This window comes from Pristis pectinata, chromosome 13 (genome assembly GCF_009764475.1).
Source record: "Pristis pectinata isolate sPriPec2 chromosome 13, sPriPec2.1.pri, whole genome shotgun sequence".
In the NCBI taxonomy this organism is placed as follows: domain Eukaryota; kingdom Metazoa; phylum Chordata; class Chondrichthyes; order Rhinopristiformes; family Pristidae; genus Pristis; species Pristis pectinata.
The window spans coordinates 39,659,360-39,685,645 of NC_067417.1; the positions used below are offsets into that span (position 1 = coordinate 39,659,360).

A 26,286-nucleotide genomic window follows, 5' to 3' on the forward strand; every position below is an offset into this window, starting at 1 on the left:
CAACTTTAACCAGCACTCTCTTCTCAAGAGAGATTGTATCAGAACCCTTCTGGGAGTCCACATAGATAAGAAATGGTCCTGTCTATTAGCATCTCCAATGATTACTTGCATGGAATACTGCCATACCTGATACCTGGTCTCCCCATCTTACACAGAATATGATGGTTATTTCTCTAAGTTATCTTGTTCCTCCTAATTTGTTATGCATAACACTGAACACAGTGTTCTACTCATTCTTTTCAAAAGTGGAACTCCACAGCTTTTCATCCTGCTGCAACCTACATGAAGGCAGCCTATCTGTTTGGTTTCATGGGCCACAGCATAGATGCAGACCATGAAGTACGAGGTATCTTAGGCCAAACTTCAGACAAATGTGACATGTTCGTCATCTTTCCTTCTCACCACCCCCCCCCCCCCCCCCCACCCCCAATCTATTTCTTAATTCTTGTGGTGCCTTGCACTGTTTCTCTATGTTTCCTAATCTGCACGTGTTGTACAGGGTTACTGGCTAGTTAATGAATAGCATTAAATCCCCTTTATTTATATAAAAAAAACCTAATGATTCAACTGTAACATTGTAGCAACTTGCTAAATGAAAAAGGATTTTAATATTGCAATTTAAGATGCACACACAATTATACAGCTCATTTATAGGAATTAGTAAAAAAAAAGTGAAAGAAAAACAAATTAGTAAACTGCCTGACTGAAAATGTGAACTATTCAAAAGACAGGGAGGGGGAACCACATCACTGATTATTCTGATTAATCCTAGCTCTCTGAAGTTTTCACCATGTGTTATTCATCAAAGCCAAGCGATATTGCAGACACTCTGCCAGACCATAGACCTAAATGTCTAGGCTTCTACTTGATTAATTCTGTTATCCATTTGATCTGGCTTAAAATAAACACTAATAAAGAGCAGGTTTGTGGTTGCATCATGTGGGGCAAAATTTACTTCTTTCTTGTGGAAAAAGAGAAGACATGAAATTATATTACTTCAGCATTTTACTCTCTCAACAGCAGCTATGGGGCCCTGGACTCTTTGCATGCTGATATATTACAATCTCAAAGGATGGTGGTCTGGGAAATTAGTGGCTCTCAGTATGTTTAAAAAAAACGTACAGAACCTGCAGGTTGGCTTTTACCACAGTGCAGGTGCCCACTAGGGAAAATAAATGTTGGACTAAAAATAAGATGGGGCAATGTTTTTGAGCATCAAAAGGCCACATTTGGACAGACAATACAAAAATAATCCACATCTATATTCCTGCAGAACATCACTTCTCACTTCCTGCCAGTCAGAGTAACTGCATTTTCTTCATTTGCTGCCTGGATGCTGATTCCACATACCTTGAATTTAGCCATTCCCTTACATGGCTCTTTAGCAAAGGCCTGCTGAAAATCCATCTCTGTTACAACCACTGAAGGGTTTTTGACCACAATCCATTGGGACAACAAAGAGCGCACAGATTGAAAAGCACTCCGGGACAATGAAATGATGAAGGGTGCAATTTCTTTTTTGGTTCACCTCCTTACAAATGGTTGATTTGTCTGGAGTCTTCTTCCTTTTGTAGCCATAATGCCACCTCTCTTGATCTCCATTGTAGTTATTTTGTGTTTATTGGTGAAAACTGTAGCAATTTCTGAAAATTATGCAGCATCACTTCTAGAGAGTTTATGCTGCTTGAATTGGAGGAAGTCACATTACTATCTTAATTCTTTTTTTTAGTTTTTTTGCCTGTGGATTATTAATGTAATATTCTTTGGTATTTTAGTGTCTTATTTTAAATGTCACAACTATTTCTGACCTTCTTAATAACCTCATCATATTTGGTGTTCCCATCTTTCCTTTGTTGTCGATGTATTTTGTGTTTGCAAGTTTCTTTAGATTCATCACTTAATTTACCCATGGTAAATTTATTCTTGGAAAATTGTGAGAGTTTTTTCTGAACCTTACTGACCTCCCCTTTAGAACGCTACTGCTGCAAGTTACAAGGCAAGGGGGCAGTGATTTAAAAATGAATTTCTTCTCACAGAGGGTGATGAATCTCAGGAATTCTCCAAGTTGGAGAGCTGTGGAAGCTCGATCATGAGGTATTTAAAGAGGAGATAAATTTTTTGAAGGATCAGGTAATTGAGGGCAATGTGGAACTGGCATAGAAGAGGAGTTGAGGCCTGGGGCAGTGCTGTACTTCTTCTATCTTCTTGTTTTGCCCTTTTTCTTTATCACTACTTTTTTCCAGTTCACCTTTTTGCCTTCTTCAGTTATATCTTCATTCTTTTTTAACCCTATGTGAACTTTGGACCTTCTGTATCTCTCGGAATTATATATTGTGTTGACTACAAATGCATTTAATCTCCTATGCCCAATCCTCATAACTGCTTTTAATGAGTCAGAAGAGAGGTCTGTACACAACATATGAAGAACAGTACTTTCTCACTATCCCTGCTTGTTATTTGGGGGCAGCTGTAATCAGTCATGATAACAAGTTCATAATTTTCTACTCACTTCATTGATGCTCTTTCATACAATTTAATGTCCTTGCCACTGTTCATTGCCAATTCCACAGCAGCTTGTCGCGGTGAGACCTGTACCTCTGATCTATCATTCTAACTTGCCTCTTATTGATTACAAGCCTAAAACTAGGAAATTCAGTGGTGAAATGCAATTTGCCCTTAGGCGGTTATTCTTTTTGTGAAGTTAGACAAATGTCTTCTAATCACATGCAAGAAAAACAGAACTTAATGTTATGAGAGGCATCTCTTATATGGTGTTCTTAATTGATCATTTCAGCACAATCAAACCAATGCTAAACCCATGGGCCACCAATATTTCATCCCAATATTAATGGGTTCAAAGTTCTTTTCCCTGAAGCCCAACCTTTGATCAGCAAAGTCAGGCTGTATTTTTCACCAATGAAGTGAAGTTTTGCTGCAAAATCTCACAAATACATAATTCATTTCACTAAATATTAGCAATATTAGTAACTGCAGAAGGACTGAATTGCTCCTTTATATTTGCATATTAAAAAACAATTTTACCTCATAAATGGTAAACTGCTGCTTTAAGTCTGGGTCAGTTCCTTTATTACTCATGTGCCTTTGGATGATGTTTTCCATTCCCTGTTGCTCAAGACAATCAGTAACATCGTAGAATGAATCCTGGTCTGGAAGAGCTCCTAAGGTCTGTCCAAAAACAAAAGAAAATTCTTTCAAATCATTCACATCTTTAAAAAAAATGTTCAAAAAACATGTAACCACCAACTGCAACCATCCAGTGTTCTCTCAACGTTTGCTTAAAAACATCTAATATTTTTTACTCCCTTCTCTCCATGATACCTTGTTCTGAATAATTCTAATAATTTCAACAACCATTAGATAAGATGAGATTATTGTCTTCCTTTGTGTGAAGTATGATTCCAGTCATTGAAACATATTCCCCTTGACACCCATTGACTGAGCCTCTTGATGTTACAATAGGTCTAATGCTGCCTTAAAGTTGAGGGCAGTCATTTTCACTGCACTTTTGGTCATTGGTCAGCAGTCCACATTTGTATCAAGGCAATAATGAGGTCTAGTTAACCAGTGGTCCTCCTGGCTCAAGAAAATGGCTTCAGCACCATATTCTCAAGGGCAATTAGGGATGGACTATAAACCTAGCCTTGCCGGCGATGCCCAGATCTCAAGAAATAAATAAATACAATTCGAATATGACTGAGAAGGCAACCAGAGAATGTGCCATTTGATAGCACATATGATGACACATTCTACCCCTTTGTTGATGATTGACAGTAGATTAATCAACCAGATTGGACTTGTACCTGCTTTTTGTGATTAGGATCTACCTGGCCAATCTTCTACATTGGCAGGTAGATGCTAGTGTGGTAAGTGTACTGAAACAGCATAGTTAGAATTGTGACTGGTTCTAGAGTACAAGACATCAGTACCACAGTCAGGGGTTATCTGGTCCCATTGCCTTTCCTGTTTCAGCCTCTCAGCCTTTTCCAGATATCCTGTGAGGTGAATCAAATTGGTTAAAAGCTGGCTTCTGTGTTAGTGGGAATCTGAGGAAGAAGCCAAAAGCAAAACACACTCTGCACTTATGACTGAACATGGTTGTAAATGCTTCAGCCTTGTCTTTGACATGAGCATGCTGAGTCCCTGCCATTGTTGAGGATGGGGATGTTCTTGGAGCATCCTCCTTCCATCAGCTGTTTGGTCACCACTGTTCATGTCTAGATGCATCAGGATAGTAGAGCTCTGATCTGATGCACTGGATATTAGATCACAGCTCTGTCTACCATATGGTGCTCTCACCATTCAACACATGTGCAGTCCTGTCTTACAGCTTTGCCAGGTCAGCGCATCAATTTTAAGTGCATCTGGAGTTGTTCCTGGCATGCCTTTCTGCACTCCCCACTCAAGCAGGATTGGTCACCTGGGTTGATAATAATTAACTATCAACAAAATGCCAGAATCTATTAATAAAGATGTGGTAACTTAGAAAATCATTATAAAAATATGAAGACTAAATGAAGTTTTATAAAAGGGAAATTACATTCAACCTATCTAATACTGAGAATGTAACCAGCAGAGAGGATAAGGAAAATCCAGTGGTGTAGTATTAACTACACCTTGAAAATCCTGATGCAAGATCAGTTGTCGACATGGGTGGAGAAATGGCAGATGGAGTTTAATCCTAACAAGTGTGAGGTGTTGTACTTTGGGAGATCAAATGTAAAAGGGTAAGTGCACAGTTAATGGCAGGACCGTTAACAGCACTGACGTACAGAGGGATCTTGGGGTCGAAGTCCATAGCTCACTGAAAGTGGTCGCACAAGTTGATAGGGTGGTAAAGAAGGAATATGGCATGCTTGCCTTTATCAACCGAGGAAGTGAGTTCAAGAGTCAGGAAGTTATATTGAAGCTTTATAAAACTCTGGTTAGGCCGCATCTGGAGTATTGCATTCAATTCTGGTCGCCCCATTATAGGAAGGACGTGGAGGCTTTGGAGAGGGTGCAGAAGAGGTTTACCAGGATGTTGCCTGGATTAGAGGGCAGGTGCTATGGAGAGAGGTTGGACAGGCTTGCATTGTTTGCTCTGGAGGAGATTGAGGGGAGACCTAATATAACTTTATAAAATTATGAGAGGCATAGATAGAGTAGGCAGCCGGGAACTATTTCCCCAGGGTCAAAATATCTAATACCAGAGGGCATGCATTTAAGGTGAGAGGGGGTAAGTTCAAAGGAGATGTACGGGGCAAGTTTTTGTATTACACAGAGAGTGGTGGGTGCCCGGAATGCGTTGTCAGGGGTGGTGATGGAGGCACATAAGATATAGGCATTTCAGAAGTTCTTAGATAGGCACAAGTAAATGCAGAGAATGGAGGGATATGGACCATGTGCATGCAGAAGGGATTAGTTTAATTAGGTGTCATTAGCCTAGTTAGCTCAGCACAATATCGTAGGCCAAAGGCCTGTTCCTGTGCTGTACTGTTCTACGTTCTATAAGATACCATTCAAGTGGCTGCCACGTAAAATAAAGGCTCAAGGGTTTGGCAATGACATACAAGCATGGATAGAGATTTGACTAAAGAGTAAGAACAAACCAGCCTTTTTCAGGTTGGAGAGCTGTTACTAATGAAGTGCCACAAGAACCAGCACTGGGCCTTCTGCTATTTACAATGGACTTAGTAGGGCCATAAGGATCTCATGTTGAAATCCGATAGCGAAGCGTTAACTCAAGCCCCATGACTCAGAGACTGCCAAAACGATCTGAGCAGACACTGACTGAACCAGTGCCAAGAGAAAAATAATATCTACTCACTAGCAAATTAAGCTTTATGTAACAATGAAACATGAAAGGCAGTTACTGTGCTGTATAATAATATCACAATATATGTTACAACATCATAAAAAGAACAAGTTTCAACAGCTTCTGTGATTTTAAAAAATCACTGCATGAATGTATCTGTGAAAAAGTGAATTTTATCTCTTGCTTTGCGTTGTCCTAATGTTATATTTTATATTGTGCCGAAAAGTATACGCCCCCTCAGACATTCTCCATGGACTCAATAGTTTAGTCTCCAATTGAAAGGCCAGCAAGATTTATGCAGAGAGTCAAAATGTTTAATTTACACTTCACGGCAGACTGGTGAAAGTCTCTTACTGTAGCCCAGTTTAAATATTTACAGAATAGTTGAAGTTATACACTGTTTACAATAATCTCTTGTTTAACAAGACAATTTATTAAGTCATACCATGTCCTCATTGTTCTGATTTTTCAGTGACCACAGAAAGTCCTGATCCAGCATTGTACACCTTTAGGCCCACACTACTGTCACTTGTAAAATCTGGTTTTCTGTAGACTTCTTCATCTACTGCAGGAGGAACACCACTGACAAAATGGGGATTGATGCAAGTGCTAGCAATAAATATATCACAGATCTTAAAGGGTAGGCAGCTGCAGACAAGCTCTCATGATATTAAAACATCCTTAAGTATTGCCCTTAAAAGTTTAGATGTCTTCAGCACTGCCTTGGAATACATCAACCAGATGCAATGAGACCAACTTCTGAGGATGCAGAGACTTCAAATGAGAAATTACAAAGCTGTAAAGTTAGAAATTATTACTTCAGTTAAAAAAGTGTATTAAAAAGAGAAAACATAGTATGAAATTTCATATGGGTAAACTAAAGTAAACCAGTCATCTTGAATTATTTTTTTAGCTTTATTCTACAATTTTAAAACCCAGCTAACTCTGTTTAAGTGTGATCACAGACACTGTGCAGACCTCAACAAAGAATAGAAACAGAAAAAGTTAAGGGGGTTGGAATACTTCAACAAAGTGTCAGCTTTGCTCCTTCTGGTCAACTCAAAAGCTTGGCCACCCACTTCTGGTGCATTCATAACCTCCTGCAGCAGTTCTGTTTGAAATATCATTGCTGATTACGAAAACATGACACTAATTCAATACTCAAAAGTTATTGTGCTGCTCTACTCAACCTACAAGGTTCATAGCCTTTATTTCTGATTTTATTGATCACGCCCAAGTATTTTGGGATTAATTTTCAGTAAAAGTCCCCAATATCATTGTACATTTGCAGTTGGCACTGTTTAATTCATCACCTCAAGGGAACTTTTCTCCACAGAACTGTACAAAGAAGCCAACAAAATTAAAGAAATACTTTTCCGCATGCAAGCTTGAATTTGCTGAATTGACAAAGAATATTGCGTTATACAAGCCTATAAAATTGACAAAAGTGCAAAGAACCTGCTAACCACGACATCCACCCCGGACTATTGATGGCTGGAACATCGTAACTCGGTGCTTCCTCCCATCCACACCTCACCACGTGGTATCAAACAAACTTTTCATTTTTGAAAAGCTGTAAAATTGTAATTGTAAGGCATGATGGGAAGCTTGGCCAAGTAAGTTAATGATTGAATAAATGCATAGCTAATGCATAAACCACGTTTGTTCCTTTTTCTGTTAATAGTATGAGGACCTTTGATTTTGAGGAGATGCTGCAGAATTGAGACTATATCTAAATGCCCAGTGACCTTTCTACGCAGTGGCCATTAATCCAATCAATTGCCTATTTGGAAACATCGGAAATAAGGATGAGCCAGACCAAACCAAACCTGTACAGTCAATAAGCCGGTGGAGATAAGGGTATACGAGCAACTCTTGGTGAGGTCAGAGATCAGGGGGAACATTAGAGGGAACTTCTTCACTCAAAGAATGGTGGGAGTGTGGAATGGGCTGCCATCTGATGTGGTAAATGCGGGCTCACCCTTAACTTTTGAGAGTAAATTGGATAGATACATGGACGAGAGAGGTCTGGAGGGGTATGGGCTGGGGGCAGGTAAATGGGACTAGCAGAATAATGTTTCGGCACAGACTAGAAGGGCCAAATGGCCTGTTTTCTGTGCTGTAGTTTTCTATGGTTTCTATGGTCTGCAGGAAGAACAGAATGGGAACGGGGAAAATTTTGGGAAAGGAGGCACAACTGAACAGAGACTGGGATTACAAAGCAAAGTAACTGGGACTTGACACATGAATTACACGCAAAGCTTGCAAATTTGCGCCAAAGGGTGATTTAAACCAAATGGAATCAGGACATTTTCAGGCACATCTGAGAAGACAGCAAGAGCAGAGAGAAGTTTGGGAGCAAGGCATTTCAGTGATGCCGAGCTTCACTGATAACCTAGTGCCAACATAATGTGCTTCCTTCAGGCTCGTGTGAAAACTGCACCTGAAACTGTAAGGTCGAAGTCAACAAGACCCCACACACTTGCACCATCCCCCTCAACCTCCAAGTGGAGTTGTGAATAAAGAGTCACTGAGTTTACTCAAGGCTGGGACAGACAGACTTTGGATTATAGAGTGATTGAGTAGGAAAGTGGAGTTGAGTCCATGATCAGATCAACCATGATCATATTGAAGGGAAAGAAAGTTAACAGAAAATTTATAGATATAAAATACAGAGTAATTGGACCACATTGATTCTGATATAAAACAAGCTACACAGATATGAGGAGGTAATTCAGAGAAGTTTCAAATGTGGACAGCAAGCAAATAATATTGATTTTGCTCTCTGGTATTGATAAAGAAATACCATCTCCCAAAACAGACCCAAAAGTAATGGAGTGAAACCACACCGTGAACATTAGTTAATAGGTTAATAACACTGGACAGTCAAAACAATGAATTTGAAAGGGTTTAGCAACAAAAAAAAGTGTTTCTGTGCAAATGTGAACTATAGCTGCAGATAATAAATAAAATGCTTAAATGGTCCATCTGTAGCCAATGCCATTGTAGTGCTGTGTTAACACATTCATGAAATTAGTTGTTTGAATTCTAGTTCTAGTGCTACTGATACATAGTAATTGTTAGTTGGACAAAAGGAAAAGCTAATGAAGGAGTTGTCAAGCTAGCATAAGAAAAGATAGAGTGATTAAGTGGACAAGGATGAGGAAAATTAAATAACTGTAGAAGTTGATGGCATATAAAAAACAGGTAAAGGAGAATGTGTTTGAATAAACTGGATTAACACGAGCAGCTGATCCATCTGCTCATCCAGAGTGGTTAAAGTACAGCGCACACTGATAAACCTTGAGAGAGAAAGAGGCCTGCTTAACCTTGTTACTTGTATGTAGACCCATTTGTTTCCGAGCTATACAAGGATTCAGGGCTGGTTGAATGTCTTCCATAATACACCGACGTCTATTAGTTTCTGAGGTCCTGCACTGGTTTGGACTGTTATACCAGACCGGACAAAATGCTCATTCAGCCTCAGGTGAAGCACAAGGTTGGAGAAATCAGAAATGGAGCAATTCAATTTGACTGCTGCATGTGATGATTTTCTTGTTGAATTTATACTTTATCATAAACTTTATGCTGTTGTAATCCATCACGTTAATGGATTTTGGACATTTTGTGTTTTGAACTACTTTGTCTAAATTGAAAGGTTATGATTTAAAGTCAACTAGTTAGGTTCCTGAATGGAGGAGGTTGATTCTGCGTATCCCTGCTACAGAATCTGTTATTGTAACAGCCACAAATTTGCAACCATGTTCAGTGTTTCAAATTAAAATACTGTATTGTACAATACTAATTTATTTCTGAATCTGCAGCAAGGATGTACCTGTAGACTTAATACATTGAATTTTTCCCCCAGCCAATTGTCATGTAAAAGTCCTCATGACAATGGACCAATTGTCACTGAAATACAACCGTACACAAGGACACTGTTACAATAAGGTCTTAATGATTTTTAAAAAAAACAAACTGCAACAATCAAGAATGACCACTTTACCTGACAGCAAAGAATTCCAAGGAATGCTGAGAAGTAATGAATCAAAAATCTAATCTAATTTAATCTAACAATTAAATCATGAGTTGGAATCAATTGCAGGACAATCAATGGCATAAAACAAGCAATTTAAAATGACTTGCATTCTTGTAATGGACTGGGAATAAGTCAAGTGACCTGAATTTAAGATCAGGAGCTGCAAACAGCAGGTATAGGCTGTACAAAACACTTTAGCAGGGATTTGAAAGAAAGAGTGCAAGATGGACTTCCCAGTATCCCAGTCTGGAATTCCTCCTGCTTCTAATTGAAGGCAAGTGTTTTGACTCTGAGGATTGACTAGGCCTTCTGGGAGACCTGAATAAGGAGAGGAGGGAGCAATCAGGTTCAATGAAGAGCGGAAAGATTCACAAAAAGAAACAGTGGACAGAGAAACTGTGGATGAAATCAACACAGCCAAGGCCATGATGCAGCACACAGGAAGGAAAAATAACCACAGGTACTCTGTGAATGTTTTAATGGGAATGAATTTGAAATGTAACAACATAAGAAATAAGAGCAGTGGGAGGCCATTGCTCCCCTTGAGCAAGTTCTGATTTTAAACAGAATGTGGTTGATTTGACAAATGGCTTCAATTCTATTTTCCTGCCAGATCTCCAGAAGCCTGGATTCATCTGCCATCCAAAAATCTGTTTCAGCCTTGAGCATAGTTTGTGTCTCATTTACAATTCCAAAGATTCACAATCTTCTCTGAGAAGAAATTCCTCCACATCTTTGTCTAAAGTGGCCAACCTCTTATCCAAAGACTATGCCTCCTAGACTCCCTATCAGGGGAAACAGCCTCAACATCTATCCTGTCGAATCCTACCCAAGTCCTAAATTTAGGGAAATTATAAGGCTCAACATCCAACATATCCAGATGCAATGGAAGAGCAAACAAAAAAGCAATGAGAATCACTTTGCTAAATTAACAGAATACATCTGGCACTCAGATCACAGCTGGTTGCTGCATTGAGGTTTTGACAAAGAAATAACACACAAGGCAGTATAGATAAGCAGAGACTGCTCTCTAATAGAAGAGAACTGAATGATGAGCAAAGATGACAAAACTTTAAAAGGTGACCAAAAAGGGGCTTGATAAATGCATATAAGATAAAGACTGAGGTGAGAAATGTAAATAGAATTTGAGACTGATGTGTGATTTGTGGCCTCCAAAGTACAAAAAAAACTGGAGTCACTGCATATGATGACATGGAGGCTTTGTTTTGGGAGAATGATGAGCTCGGGTGATGTGTTGGTTCCTTGATCTCTTAGTTGCCACGGGAAACAATATTGAACCATGAAAACAAATACAGCTTCAACAGTTGAATGAAATTTGCATAGAGTCAGGGCAAATACATTCTAGAACTAGCAAAGGTCTACAGATTTTGTTACAGAGGGGGGAAATCATTGTTTCTGTTGCGATTGGGATGTATTGGGAGATACAGAAAGAAGCTATGCAGAATAAACATTCTATGGAATTAAAATAATGTCGCCATTGTTGTGTGTAGGAAAACAAGAAGTTGATAAAATAGCTTGTGTTGTCTTCAAGGGGATAAATCATGGCAAATTGTGAAAGTGGTGTCCTTAGAAACAAATACTATGTGGAAGCTAAGTGTTAGTTAAAGTGTAATCACAATTTGACTGGTATGGGGATCTTACTGTGTGCATAAATGACTTGTATTTAGAGTTTGAGTGAATAATATTATCAATTCCCATAGCAGAGGTGCCTAAACCTAGACCGCATAGGTTTAGGTTAAGGGGTAAAAGTTTTAGAAAAGATTTGACGAGGAATTTTTTTTCACTCTGAAGGCAGTTGAAATCTGGAATGCACTGCCTAACTGGGCAGTGGAGGCAGGCACTCTCACAACATTTAGGAAATATCTCAACATGCAGTTGAATCACCCAAAACATGCAAGGCTATAGGCCAAGTGCTGGTAAGTAGGTTTAATATCGATAAACATTGGATCATTCTTCCCAAAAACAAAGCCCCAACTTCATCACTTATTGTGACTCCGGTTTTGTTTTGTATTTGAGACCACTGTAAGTATTAATTACACATTGAGGATCTCTTGATATCAATCTTAAGTTCTCCAGTTTGAGCGTCTGTCTCCCTGGTCAGTGTGGACATGATGGGCTGAAGGACCTGTTTCTGTGCTGTATGATTCCATGACTCTAACATAAAATATTGCTGATTGCCTGAGATTGGGAATATCTACAAATCTTAACAAGAACAATGAAAGAATGCAAGGTGAGTAACCAGGATGAATGAGGGAGAAGAGCTGTTTGTTGTAGAAAAATACAGAATCTGGAAGCAAAACAATGAAAGGAAATGCATTTTTAGTGGGAAGATTTTGAACGTAGTACAGAGAACAAGAGAACGTGATGTACCAGATAGCCAAGTCATTAAAAGAGCATCACAAGTAGATAAGGCCATAAATAAAACTAAATAATTTGTTCTGTATCTTAAGGCAGAGAATACAAGTGCAGGATAATAATTATGATGTTAGAAAGAACTTAACTAAAAATCAGAACTGTGCCTGGAGCATTGTGAAATTTTAGGCAATCCATTATTGGAAAATACAAAAGCGAACGACGTGATGCAGTATTGATGAACAAGAGACTTGAGGCGTTGAAGGGAATTTTCATTGGACCCCAGAAGCTAAGATGATGTCCGAAACTAATCAAAGAAATATGTAAAAAAAAATGTTTATTGCACCTGGTTAGAATGCAGCCCCTGAGTTAAGAAAGTGGAACGCACAGTGCCCAATACTTTTAAAAGGTAATTAAGTAGCCACTTAAGAGAAAAATAAAAAGATGAAGGAATCTAATTGGAGAGTGGGTTTAGATCATGTGGCTCATTGAGAAAATTACTAGCACAGATCTGATGGAATGAATGGCCATGCACTGTATTATAAAGCCCTCTGAAGTGGCTTATTTGACTGAATACTGGAAACTGCACAAAGTCTTGGAATCGGCCATTTGATAAGCATTGGACTGTTCCAAGCCCAATCAGGTGTCTTCATTTTTATATACTGTGAACACTTTCTTCAACAGTGCAATTATTTTTTTCTATTCATGAAAACAAAATTACATAGTTCTTGACTCAAATTACACTACATTTGTGTTTTGAAATAATGTGTTGTTTGTAGCAAAAGCAAAGCATAAATAATTTTTTAGCCAGGAATGTTCAGACTTGCACTGCAGCCAATTATGAGTCATATTTCCTACATGAATATTTTGTGCCCAGTCCTACTCAATATTATAAATTCTACAAAAAATGCATTACAAAATTCATTAGAGAACCTGAGCCTTTATAAATTCATTATTTTCAATCACCGACTCTTGAACTGGGTCTCAATCTAAATGATTATCTTGTAATAAATACTCTCGTGTGACAGACTATCAATTTACACGTTGGGTTTTTCCTCAGTGTTTTTTCCAAGTAAGGGGGAAACATTCTAGTTTTGCGTCAAAATGTAATCCTGCTTAAAAAGTAATTTTTCTCAGTAGTCCTGAGAGATCAGGCAATGATTATTTCAGCAGCATAAAACTTGGAAATGCTATGGTTCAACTCTCACCCATAACAAGTTAGATGAACTCAGCCAGGACGCTTACAGTGCCTGTTCTTTGTCCCCAGATCAGACAGGGGAAAAAAATCTTCACTGGACATGCATATGTGAAAAGATGGCAAAAATCTGACTTGTCTGTTATGCTTCCTGCAGTTGAATAGCTTCCCAACACTCAGGAAGTCTTGCACTTAAATAAAAGCTACTCTGACACAGTAGGAAGGCCTTTGCTGGCATTTGGAAAAAAACATACCCCAATAACAAGTCACTTCCCTCAGGGAATGGGATAAAATTGCCAGGAAAAGAAGTCATTTTGTTATTATTAGGTCTATCAGGCACTCACCTCCAATTCTATCATCCCACCAAACCAGTTTCCAAAGTACTTCACAAGTTTTAATTGTTATGCGATAAGTGGCTACCCTTCAAATGAATAATGTTGGCTGCAGAGTATTTTGGAATGTCTTGAGCTTGTGAAGGTCATTATATAAATCCAAGCTTGTTCTTTCACTGAACATCAAATTACCTCAGCTGTAAATAACCACATGTATTCTATTGTAATGATTTCTCTGCAAAAGCATAATAATTAACTTGCAAAGAATAAACCATGCCTCAGAAAATATGTCCACTTGGGACTCACAATGAAGGTGGCTGGAGTAACCCAGTGTTGGAGGAGAGCACCCCTAATTTCCACCCTTCCCCAGTGGAGGTTACATATGGGTAACAGATCCTCACGGGTTAAATGCAGAAGAAAGACAAAAACCTTTTACCTTGTTAATAAGTGTCATAGTGAAAACAAGCAGCTCGGAATCAGCTCCATTCTTCTCCTCCAAAATTTCAACTAAACTTGTCCATTTCTTTGTGCCTGGAAAAAGAATTTAAAAACTGTTCAATGTCAGAATAAAAATATAATTAAATTTAAAGTGTTATTTCATCACACATTATTATAAATTATAACTGCAGAGTTGGGAAAAATTATTTAGTTAAAATTTAATACAAACAATCATTTCAGACACAGACGCACATTAATGCAGAATAACCAAGAACCACAGTATGGTAGGTAGCCATTCAGCCCATCATGTCTGTGGCAGTTCTTTCAAACTGGTTCTACTCAACTGCTCTTCCTCCAGATAATTATACACATTTCTGTTTTCAAGTAAATGTCCAATACCATTTTAAAAGTTATTGCTGAATTTATTCCCACTGCCCTTTCAGGAAGCCCATTCCAGAACCTAACATATCAATGCACAAGAAAAATTCTCATCTATTCACCTTTCTCCCCTCATCACTTTCTCTGTTCCCACTCAGTGATTCAGTTGCTATCAATATAAAGCAGCTTTTACTGCGCTGATTATGAACGACCTGTGCAAAAGCACCTGCTTAAACACAGAGACATACTTAGAGAATTATTTGTCTTGAAGTCAGGGGCCCCTTCTCATGATCTGATTTCATCCAGAATTTAATTACTCTTTTTGTAGCATTTGGGATACGTAGATCATAATCATCACAACATAGGAGAAGGTCATTCATCATCACATCAACTCTATGCCAACTCTCAGAACAACACCATCAATCCCATTGCCTCACCTATTTCTCTCTCACATGCCCACTAACTCCACCCTGATTCACCTTCCCCTACACTAGGAGTAACTTACAATGCACAATTAACCTACCAACCAGAACATCTTCCGGATGTGGCGGAAACCAGACAACTCAGAAACCCACGTGATCACAAGAAGAACATGTAAACTCTGTGCAGACAGCACTGGAGGTCAGGATCGAACCTGGGTCGCTGGTGCTGTGAAACAGCTGTGCTAACCACATGTACTGTAAAACATTATCACAACCACCCTGTTTTGTTTTATTCTAGCAGGACTCCAAGAGCAGATGGGGTACAAGTACTGTTAGACAGACAGCAAGGAGGAATTGACAAACAGTGAAGAGACTGCAAATCCCTGCCTTGCTTACAGTGCACCTAACACTTGCAGCATCTTTTCCACTTATATTATTTTATACAGATTGCACACTAACTCTTAGATTTTATCGTCCTTTTTAGAACTGATGGCGAACTTGAAAGGGGGAATTAGATGGTGCAATAATCCTGAAGGGGATTCAAAGAAGTCTGTGTGATAGAATGGTCAGAGACAGCATCAAACCAAAAGAGAAATTGAGCCTTTGTCCTGGAAAGAGGTGGGAAGTGAGTAGAATAAACACCAATCAAACCAACAGAGGATAAGCCTGTATCTCTCTTGCCATTCCGTTATGGTGCATTGTGCTGGGCACTGCAGGACCAAAGCGCAAGAGACTTTATAGTGTACAACCTCTGCAGACACAAGTGACAGAAAGGAGGTTTGAACCCTATTCCACAGTCCACAATGTTGTCCTTGGCCATGGTACCGACTAGGGGAAGGAGAGGGAGGAACAAACGTCAGCCTGGAGGTTTCACAAAGATACGAACACATCAGCATCACCTCACTTCAGCTTCACACTGGATGGACTGTGAGTTCGTTAGTTGTTTCTCCAACCTGCCATGGCTGACAATAAAGAAAATCAACTCCCGAAGAGAAAGGGGAGTTACAATAACACCTCTCAACTTGCTGGGAGTGCAGGTTCCTGAAACTCCCATCCACTCATGTCTCAAAGAATTCATGCGATTCATACTCTTTTATTTTATGGACTACAAGGAAAGGAGGATTTGTGTTAATACTGCATAACACCAGAAACTAAAAATAGCTTTGGTGCATCAGGCTCATGGACACAAAAATACTTTAAAAACAATAGCTGACATTTCATTTCTTTCAGATTTTCTTTTTAAATATTCTTACTGGGAATAAACTTGAATCTGATATTCACCATTTCTGCAACACGAGATTCTGTCGATGCTGGAATCTGGAACAATACACAGACAAAATGCTGGAGGAACTCAGCAGGTCAGCTGATGAACAGTCCAGATGAAGGGTCTTGACCTGAAACGTCGACTGTTCATTTCCCTCCATAGATGCTGCCTGACCTGCTGAGTTCCTCCAGCACTTTGTGTGTGTTGTTTCACCATTTCTGCGTGCATTTTCTTGGCCAATTAACAATCTGTTAATCCATCAAGGACAGATTTCACCACGTTCACAATGTAGTGACTCCATAGTTGCCTAGGACCACAGCAACCACCACCACCCTCCCCTCTTCACCCACCACAGCCCAGCTACCCAATCGCCCGCCACAGCCCAGCCACCCACCATCCACTCGCCCACCCCTTGCTCAATCCCTCCTACTACTTGGCCTTGCAACTCAATACCGCTGGCTCACACTATTCAAAGTGAGACTGCGAATGCTCAGTCACTGAGCACATTCACGGCTGAGATTCCTTTCTGCCAAGGATGTGGGGAAATCGAGCAGAGTGGAGAGGGGAAGGATCAGCCATGATCTTATTAAATGGCATAGTGGGCTCAAGAGGCAGGAGAATCTATTCCAAATTCTATTCCTCATGTAATTAAGCATTGTAAACAGATTGAACAATACTTCTGTTGTCTGCCTAAATTCATAATATAATCTTCAATACCTGGTTGATTAACAAATAGTGTAATCCACAATAATTGAGAGAGAACCTTGGAAAAAGTGGAGTCATGCATGTTAGGAATTGTGGTTGCTTCTTTCACATTTCACATTTCCTTGTGTCATTTCAGCCCATCGAGTTTATGCTAGCTCCTAGGGCAACCATAGCCGCCACTCATTTTCCTTGTAACCTTTTCTGCACACGTTCCCATCAACTTCTCCCAGATTCTATCACTCACCCACACAACTTAGAGTGGCCAATTAATCTACCATAACTTGTCCACATTTTTCCATTGTTCAACATGGATGACGATCACAGACCTTTGAGGTTTGTCCAGCTTAAACAAAAGGCAACATATTTGTAAATTCGTACCATTGGAGATGGATGAGTAACCCGACTCCAGCACTGAGGTTAACAAAGTGCTGCTTTGGAGGGGCCAGGCCACATTTTCAGATCTATACATGAAGCCGAGAATTGTTCATCGCATGGCAAGGTGCGTTAAATGAGTGGTGCAAGGCTGCCCAATGAATGAATTTCATTGAATGTCAATTACTGAACATGTCCCAAAGCACTGTGCTCAAAAGACAACGCCTTACAAGCTTAGCACGGCTGAAAACCCTTCACTGGGGGAGTGATCAATGGAACTTTAGATATTAGGGATTTAAGGGATATGGGGATAATGCAAGAAAATGGCACCGAGGTAAAAGATCAGCCATGATTGTGAAAAGGCACAAGGGGCCAAATGTCCGATTCTTACTTCTCTTTCGTAAGTTCTTAATAATAGAGATAGCATGCAAGTCACAGGCCTGGGTCAGGGGGCTACAGGGAAAGGGGTATTGGAAAGGATTGGGGCACCAGGTGAGGAGGGGTGGGTGGTGGGACAACCGTGATGTGGGAACATTTGTAAATTAAGCCAGACCTTCATCTTTTCTTTCTCATACAAGTTGGAGAACTCTCTCATGTTGTCTCTCATGTTCTTTCTCACATCCAAAGTGCTGTCAGCGTGGATCCACAACACCAGAATTTTATTGAACATCAACCGTAACTAAAAATAGCTTTGGTGCATCAGGCTCATGGACACAAAGAATTTCTCTAACTTCCGGTGACCCTCTGTCCTCCCTCATCCCGCCGGCCCCATCACTCCTCCTTTCCCCTCCCCCACCCTCTCGATCTGCCCATCACCCACACATTCCTTTCTCCGGATCCCCTCCTCACCTCCTTCCCTTTATTCATGGGTCCACTGTCCTCTCCTATCAGATTCCACTTTGTTCAGCCCTTTATCACCTCCACCTATCATCTGTCAACTTCTCACATCATTCCCACTTCCCTCCTGCCTCACCCGCCTATCATCCCCCCTCACCTGGATCCACCTATCACCCGCCAGCTCTTGCTCCACCCCTCCCCCCATCTTTTTACACCGGCTATCTCCCCTCTTTCTCTCCAGTCCCAATGAAGGGTCTTGACCCCAAACATTGACTGTCCATTTCCCTCCAGGTGATGCTGCCAGACCCGCTGAGTTCCTCCAGCATTTTGTGTGTTGCACCAGAATTTTTATCTCTTGTTACCTCAGATCTATAATCCAATTGTCCCAACCCTCCAATCCCAATAAGTATCTTAGTATTCTTGTTCTCTTCACTGGTTCAAGACTTCAGTCATACAGAAGCTTATTCCTATAGTTAAACATCACTCCCGCCACCACCACCAAGTCAGTAATACTGACCCTTCCTCTGAAAAATCCAAGGAGTTGACAGCTACTTGTGGTTTGTTACACACAATCCCTTGCTCGTTTCACGGTTACAACCCACAATCCAGGCTTCTATCAGGTGTGCATGGACTGATTTTATTCTGTGTTTTATCTGCTGTAATCAATGTTCTGATTCTTTTGACCCCCTTCCACATTCTTCATCAGTTTAAAAGCTTGAACTCAGAGTAAGTAAATTCTCCTCATTTTTGCTCTGAGGGGGCTCAACACAGTGGAATGCCCAGTCGTCAGTCACAGAACACACGCACCAGGAGAGAAAAGCAAAAGCCTGCAATCACAAATAAGCTACACACTTCCATATATTAATCCCAGCTAAAAGAGACAATAAATTTACTTCAAATGTATTCATTCAGATCTTTAAAAGAAATATACTCAACAACAGCAAAAAGACCACAGCCACTGTAATTTTTAAATACATTTGCACCTTTGGGATTTTATTTACCTGGAAGTCAGCATTAATTTTGAATTTTAATACTCTGCTTGCTTTTCATGTTACGTTTGGAACATTTGCACTGCTTGACTGCAATTCCCCCTGAACGCATTAAAATAGTACTTACATCTTTTATCGTCCACAATGTTGACAGCTTGGATCAGAAGAGCCACGTTGCTCTCTGTATATTCTACAAACACCAACAAGAGTTTCAGAGCAGTCTTCACCACCAAACGGTGCTGGAATTGAGAAACACAAGAGCAGACTGTGAGCAAATGCCAGACTTTCCAGCTAACAGTAAAGGGAGGGAGGGAATTATTTCAGCCCGAAAGCTCTGGCCTTTCCAGGAGGTGGCAGCGTAGAGCAGTGTGATTTCAAATTTGACCAAACTGCACAGTGTCAGTCAATTTCCCTTCTTTAATTAGTCCATTTTTAATGAATTACCTTCCTTATATGCCTGAAATTCATACTGATTCTTCCATTTGTTTCTAATCCTGCAATGCAAAGTGATTTATACAGTCAAAACACGGAAACAGCCCCTTCAGCCCACCACATCTGCACTAACCATCAAGCACCCACCAACACTAATCCCGTTTTTCCTCTCACATCCCCATTAACTCCAATCCACCCACCCCACCCCAATTCTCCTGCCACCAGCTACACTAGAAGCTAGATAAATTACCAACCAGCACACCTTTGTGATCCGAGTGGAAACCAGAGTACCAGGGGAAACTCACACAGTTACAGTGGGAATGTGCAAACTACGCACAGACAGCTCCAGACATCAGGACCAAACACGGGTCTCTGGAACTGTGAGACACCAATGCTAAACCTTTCAGGAGTTTAAAAAGATTTTATTACTTTTTTCTATTGTCTTTCAGAAAGTTGGACCTTGTGTAAACAGGCACAGTACACTTTCCAAATTAAGAAGGGAAATAATCTACTTTCAAAAAGTTCATAGTGTGGCTCTTCACCTACCGAGCCTCTGCTACAGAGGGAAGGTGCAGAAAGATACAGAAGAATCAAGTCAGTCAGTAATAACTGATCACTTGTGTTCTGACAAGCAGGGTCTGCAACAGGACTGTAGTAGGTGGACCCTACCTGCTCCCTCCTTCCTGTTCAACCTTGTAAGCCACAACTAAACAAAGTACATCAATCCTTCAACTCTCCTTACTCTCAGCACCTGCTCACCCACCCAGTACCCACTCCATCCTCTGAAGCACCATCACATCAAAATAAACAAGGCACACTTTCAGACATTAACTTAGCGGAAGAATAAATTTTTGCTTAAATCATTGGTACAAACATGCAGATTTAGAATCTGATAAAGCATGTGGTAACATTATTTATGTCATCAGATTACTTTTAATTTAGCAATGCTTTTATTTTGAATCAATCTCTTTTTAAATGAATTTAAGAAAGGATACACTTTTTGATAATGGAAGAAATTTGAGGACCCCCATCAAAATGATTGACCTTGTTAAATGAGCGACACAATGCAACTTACAAATTTCTATACTGAGTCCTGTTCAGCCACGGTATGCTCCACAGACCTCTGCCGACAGATTCGATGGACAACTCTTTTTTAAAATCACATGTTTGTTGACCATCAAACTCTAAATAACTGCACTGACTCGTGCTTGAAATCAGAATTCTTTGCTTATAGCTCCAGGGACAAAACAAAACTATAACTCAATAATTGGGTGAGACATGCTTTATAAACCATTTTTCCCAATATGGGTGGTCCCAGAAGTAATTTTTAAAAATTTAATTTCTGCTGTAAAAAAAACATAAGTTAACATTCACGGCATTTAATTAAACCTACATTTTCTCCTCACTTACTCATCATGTTTGGTATTGATGAAAAAGAAAAATAAATGCACAATTCCTTTGTCACATTAGACTTCAATGAATCTATAGCAAGTGCCCCAAAGTCATCACCTTATAAATATCTCTGTAAAACAATGCATGTTCATATGTTAAGATGAAACGGCTGCTTCCTGTTCAGCTGCCCACAGCTACACAACATAATAAATATCTACCAGGCCCAGGTTGTAGCTAATAGCTATTTGTGTGAGAGATTGGATTGTTGGGGTTCTGCTGAATTGAAAACAGATGGCTTTTGATTCACTCCATTTGTGGTTTAACCAATACAACATATGTTAAAAGTTGCCAAGAGAACTGAAAGTTACAATGGCTTCCAATTTCCTAAGCATGTTCTAATGACATGCTCTTTATTTTGACTTGACCAGGAAAAAAAGACAAATCACTTACTTTGAATGACATCATTTTTTTTTTGAAGAAGCTCAAGCTACTCGAGGGAATATTCCTCCCCCCACTCCACCCTCAACCCTCCCCAAGTGTAGGACAATTATTTCAAGAAATAGAATATACTTATACCAGTGAGTCTAACATCTGTTATCAGAAAATTACAAGAGTTTATTATAAAAAGTGACTGAAAGCACTGAAATTTTTCAGTAGTTCACAGATTTTTAATAGATAGGTCACGTCCAACAAAATCGATTTAATATCTCGAAGACTTTCATGGAGGATAGGGGAATATTTATGAATGTTATTCATGTAGACTTTGAAAAGGCTTTTTGATAAAGGCCTTCATACTTGCCTTAGTTGAATTTGAAGCTCATGGAATTGAAGACAAATTATTCACCTGTTCAGCTGCAGGTGTAGGCAGCTACTGCAGGCAGTTAGTTTTCCAGTTAGTTATCCAGATTCAGTGTTAGGACACATTTAAAAACATCTTAGATAATGGGACAGAAAGCTACTGTACATTTGCAATTTTGACAATAGCATAAAAAATAAAAATGGGTAGCATTGAAGGTGTGTAGATGGAAACATAAAATTATAGATAGATAATAACAGATTAAGAAAAGGGGCAAAACTGTTATAAATGGATTTCAACATCAGCAAATGTGAGGTTAACTTTTTTTGTCAAAGAAAAGTACAGAACAACATATTTTCTAAATGGTGGAAAGCTCAGAACAGTGACGGCCCATGAGACGAAAGATTCCATTTACACGGAGCATTAAAAGTATCACAGACAGGATGAAATACTGACCTTTACATCTAAAGCACTGGAATGCAAATTGGCAGGTTACCCTACACTACATAAGAACCAGATTAAACCACACCTGGAGAAGGTAAACAAATCTTGCTACCACACCTTATAAATGAAATGACTGCAGGAAGAGAATGTATTTAAGTATCAGAACAATATCCAGACTCCAAGAATAAACAAATACGGGTTTTATTCCCTCAAATTCAAAAGGGTAATTGGTGATTTGATTAATGTTTTTAAGATATTGTGGGGAACTGATAAAAGATAGAGCGGAACTATTTCTACTAGCTGGGGAGTCCAAAACTAGGGTAGCAGTCTCAATATAAGAGCCTGATTTTCAGGTTGCCAGCTCCATGAATGGCCATTGATGCAAGGTCAACTGTTGATGTTAAATCTGAGACTGACAGAAATTCTGATGATAATGAGCCTTGTAATGGAGGCTCCAATGCACAGGATTGCAAGTGCTGCAGATGGTTGTAGACTCAGCCAGCACCATCACGGGCACAACCCTCCCCACCATCGATGACATCTTCGAGAGGTGGTGCCTCAAGAAGGATCCTCACCATCTGGGACATGCCCTTTTCTCATTACTACCATCAGGGAGGAGATACAGGAGCCTGAAGACCTACACTCAACAATTCAGCAACAGCTTCTTCCCCTCAGTCATCAGATTTCTGAATGGTCCATGAACACTTGTTATTCCTTCTTTTGTTCATTTTTGTAACGTTATGTCTTTGGATTGTACAGCTGCCGCAAGGCGACAAATTCCATGTCATATATGTCAGTGATAATAAATCTGATTCTGAGTTCCATTATCCAACGGTGTAAAGATGTACTGACCAAGGCCAGGTATCAGGAGCAAAGTCACAGATCAGCTATAATCTCAGAATGGCAGAACAGACCCCAGGGCCCTGGCGGCCTGCCCCCCTCCCACAGCCCCGTGTTCTACACCTCGAAGGTAATGCTCATGATTTCAAAGAATGAGCTGATAAGACAAAGGCTCACCAGTCTCTCTGGATCCCTCGAGTAATTTCTAGTAATAGAGGCCAGATAGAATACTCCAGAAGCAGTCTCACCAAAGTATGTACAACTGCAAAATCTCCTTTGCCTAATATCTTAGTGTGAATGTCAAAATTTGCTATTTTCACTGCTTCACAAGCACCAACAACACTTGAACAGCTCCCAGGGTATAATACTCATGTGAGCCTGGATAGCCACATGGCAATCTGACAACGTACTCAATTTACATCAAGACACATATATCTCCCAGCAAGGTTTATTGAGAAGTGATGAGAATTGGGAACCTGAACTAATTTCTTTCACTGTAGCCTTTAGAACCAAGTCCAGCCTGGTGTAGATCAGCCCATCTCAGACTCAAAACTGGACATTTTAGTTCATGTGAAAATTAACATTCTTGCCATAAACCCTTATTCATCTGCCAAACAATGACTCACCATGCTCCCTGTGAGAGTGTACAGCCACTGGACAGTCTCATTATGGTTAATAACTCCATTCATCCCATCCACAAACAGCATAATCTGGCTCAGAGCTGCAAATACAGTAAAAAAAATACTGTTAATTAAGTCCTTTTATGATAAAGGAAAGGGATTCATGAATTGTAGGTCCTGACTTAATGCCTTTAGAAGAAACATGATCAATGTTGGACCTGGTAACAAACAACACACAAAAACACCGTTGGCGGACATCTGAAACCGGCTCCGTGGTGGACAAATGTAACTGCAGATGGTGCTGGGAGATTATCCCCAACCACGGAACAATGGTTAAAGCTTGTTGGCCACGTAGAGATAATTCGAGGACTTTAATTAGACCAAAGTAGAGTTAGATTGAGGAAAGATCATTGGAAGTCTTTTTTTGCTGTCTGGCCAACAAGATTGGCTGACCTCTGTTTTTCGGAAGAATGAGGAGGAGCAGAGCAACAGGCTGAAGTGATCCAAAGATGACAGGTAAGTTTTACTCTGGAAGAAAAGTTGCTGGATCAGACAAATCAGGAGTTGAATTTCCCAACAGGCACTGCGACATCAAGAAACCTGCACAAAATTCTCTGCTCCAAGTTGAGACAAAGTTCAGTTGCCCCCAATGCCACATCTGCTGTGTGACAATTAGAACATAAGATAAAGGCCCCTCAACCCACTGGGCCTTCTCCATCATACAATATATCACACTTGCCCCATGACTTTGTCCAGTTCCACCCACATCCTTTGACCTTTCTGTTAGAGCCTGAAAATAAATCAATCTCAGTCTTGGACTGAAGGACTGAGCACCACAACTCCCTGGGATAGGGAGCTGCAAGGATTCAGAGTGTTCCAAGTGAAGAAAATCAACCCCTTATTCTTGAATGGCCAGCTGCCTATCCCAAACATTGCTCTAGGTTCTCCACACAAAAGAAACAGCCTCTCATCATCAGCTCAGAGATATTTCAATAAGAATGCTCCTCACTCTTCTAGACTCCAGTTCAGGATATGTCCCTAGGACCCAGGGGGGAATGAAGTTCCAGCGTTCCTGAATGACAGGAAAAGTGTTATATATTTAATGCAAATAAATAACAATGGAAGATATGGATATGCACATAAAATATGCAAGTTATTAAAAGGGATCTTAAATAAAAGTTTAAAAAATAGAAATTGGAAATATTTCATCATGAGTTAGGAAAATACACATTAGATAAAGAGAATAGATTTATAGAAAAGGCTGGAGCTTCGTGGGTGAATTGGGTGACTGGATCAAACCTGAAATTAAAGGAGTCCTCAGGCTTGAGTTTTCCCCCAAATTCTGCTGTTTATTTCAGCACAATTCCCCTAAAGTCAGCCAAACAGGACTGAGATTGCAAATTTTGAGGACATGTTCAGCACAAGTCACGTTTAAAGCACATGGACTGGGCACTGGGCTCAGCCACAAAAGTGATTGTGATCTTAGTTGGAAGTAAATAAGAAATTTGTGGACCTTTGAGTGTCCTCAATTTAAGCTTCTCTAGAAAATGCAAGAACTCGGGTTTTTCTAATTTTCTAAGAAATTGATAGTGTACACCAAATCAGCTATCCAATGGTGCTATGTAGTTTTATTTAAGCACTATTTTCAATTAGTGGTAGACCAGACATTGAAATACTTACATATAATGATAAACATATTTTCTGAACCAGGTTACCACCTGTGAATGCAACCGGGGATACATAATTTTTAAAAATGCTTTAAAATTAGGCTTAATATTTTCTTTTATTGGGTTGGCTCATGACAGATTTTACATTCATCAATGTGAAAATGAATCTGTGCAGATCAGGGGAACCAACACAACTTTAGCAAACTTTGCACCTACAACAACCCAAAGAGGAAACTCCACCCCTTAGCTGGTGATGAATTTAATATTCCAACACCACAATATGGGAGGTTGGGAAGGCTAGGGATAGAAAAAAAATCAAAAGTGGCAACATAAAGGCTGGAAGTCAGTACTTCAATGGGTAAAGTAAGGAAGGTTATTCAAGAACAAGCTTCTGGGAATAGCAGATAGAATAGATGTGGTACAGCTAGTAAAGATGCTGCCTCACAAAACCAGCAACCTAAGTTTAACCCTGACCTCCACCAGTGCCTGTGTGACCACATGAGTTTCTTCTGGGTGCTCTGGTTTCCTTCCACATCCCAAAACATGCAGGTTAATTGCTTAATTGGCTACTATAAAGTGCCCCTAGTGTGGAGGTGAGTGATAGAATCTAGGGGGAGTTGATGTGAATGTGGGGACAATAAAATGGGACTAGTGTAAATGGGTGCTTCATGGTTGGTGTGGACTTAAGTGAGCTGAACGGCCTATTTCCATGCTGCATGACTCTCTGAAATACCTTCCACAGAGACAAGTAATGAAGTGTTCTGACACCAGAGGGAGCTATAGAACCATCAAACAAGACAATTCCAAGAATGATGCTCACAAAAGGAACACTTGGATTCCCGCACTGTACCATGACACAAAACAGAAGAGGCTCTGATTCTAATCTTCAAATGTTTGTGATAAAGACAGACATTTCTTCAACGGGAGAGACATGGA

At 39.9% G+C, this 26,286-nt stretch overlaps 1 protein-coding gene across 4 annotated transcripts in view; it reads right to left on the reverse strand.

Annotated features, from left to right (window-relative positions):
• Nucleotides 1-26,286, reverse strand: part of fhod1 (formin homology 2 domain containing 1) — a 240,770-nt gene that overhangs the window by 85,061 nt on the left and 129,423 nt on the right. For all 4 annotated transcript variants that reach the window (XM_052028120.1, XM_052028119.1, XM_052028118.1 and 1 more), the window contains exons 6-9: nt 23,690-23,784; nt 19,287-19,398; nt 14,191-14,285; nt 3,043-3,186 (exon numbers count right to left, since the gene is read on the reverse strand). In XM_052028120.1, coding sequence (XP_051884080.1) covers nt 3,043-3,186; nt 14,191-14,285; nt 19,287-19,398; nt 23,690-23,784 — 446 coding nt within the window. The remainder of the gene's footprint in view (nt 1-3,042; nt 3,187-14,190; nt 14,286-19,286; nt 19,399-23,689; nt 23,785-26,286) is intronic.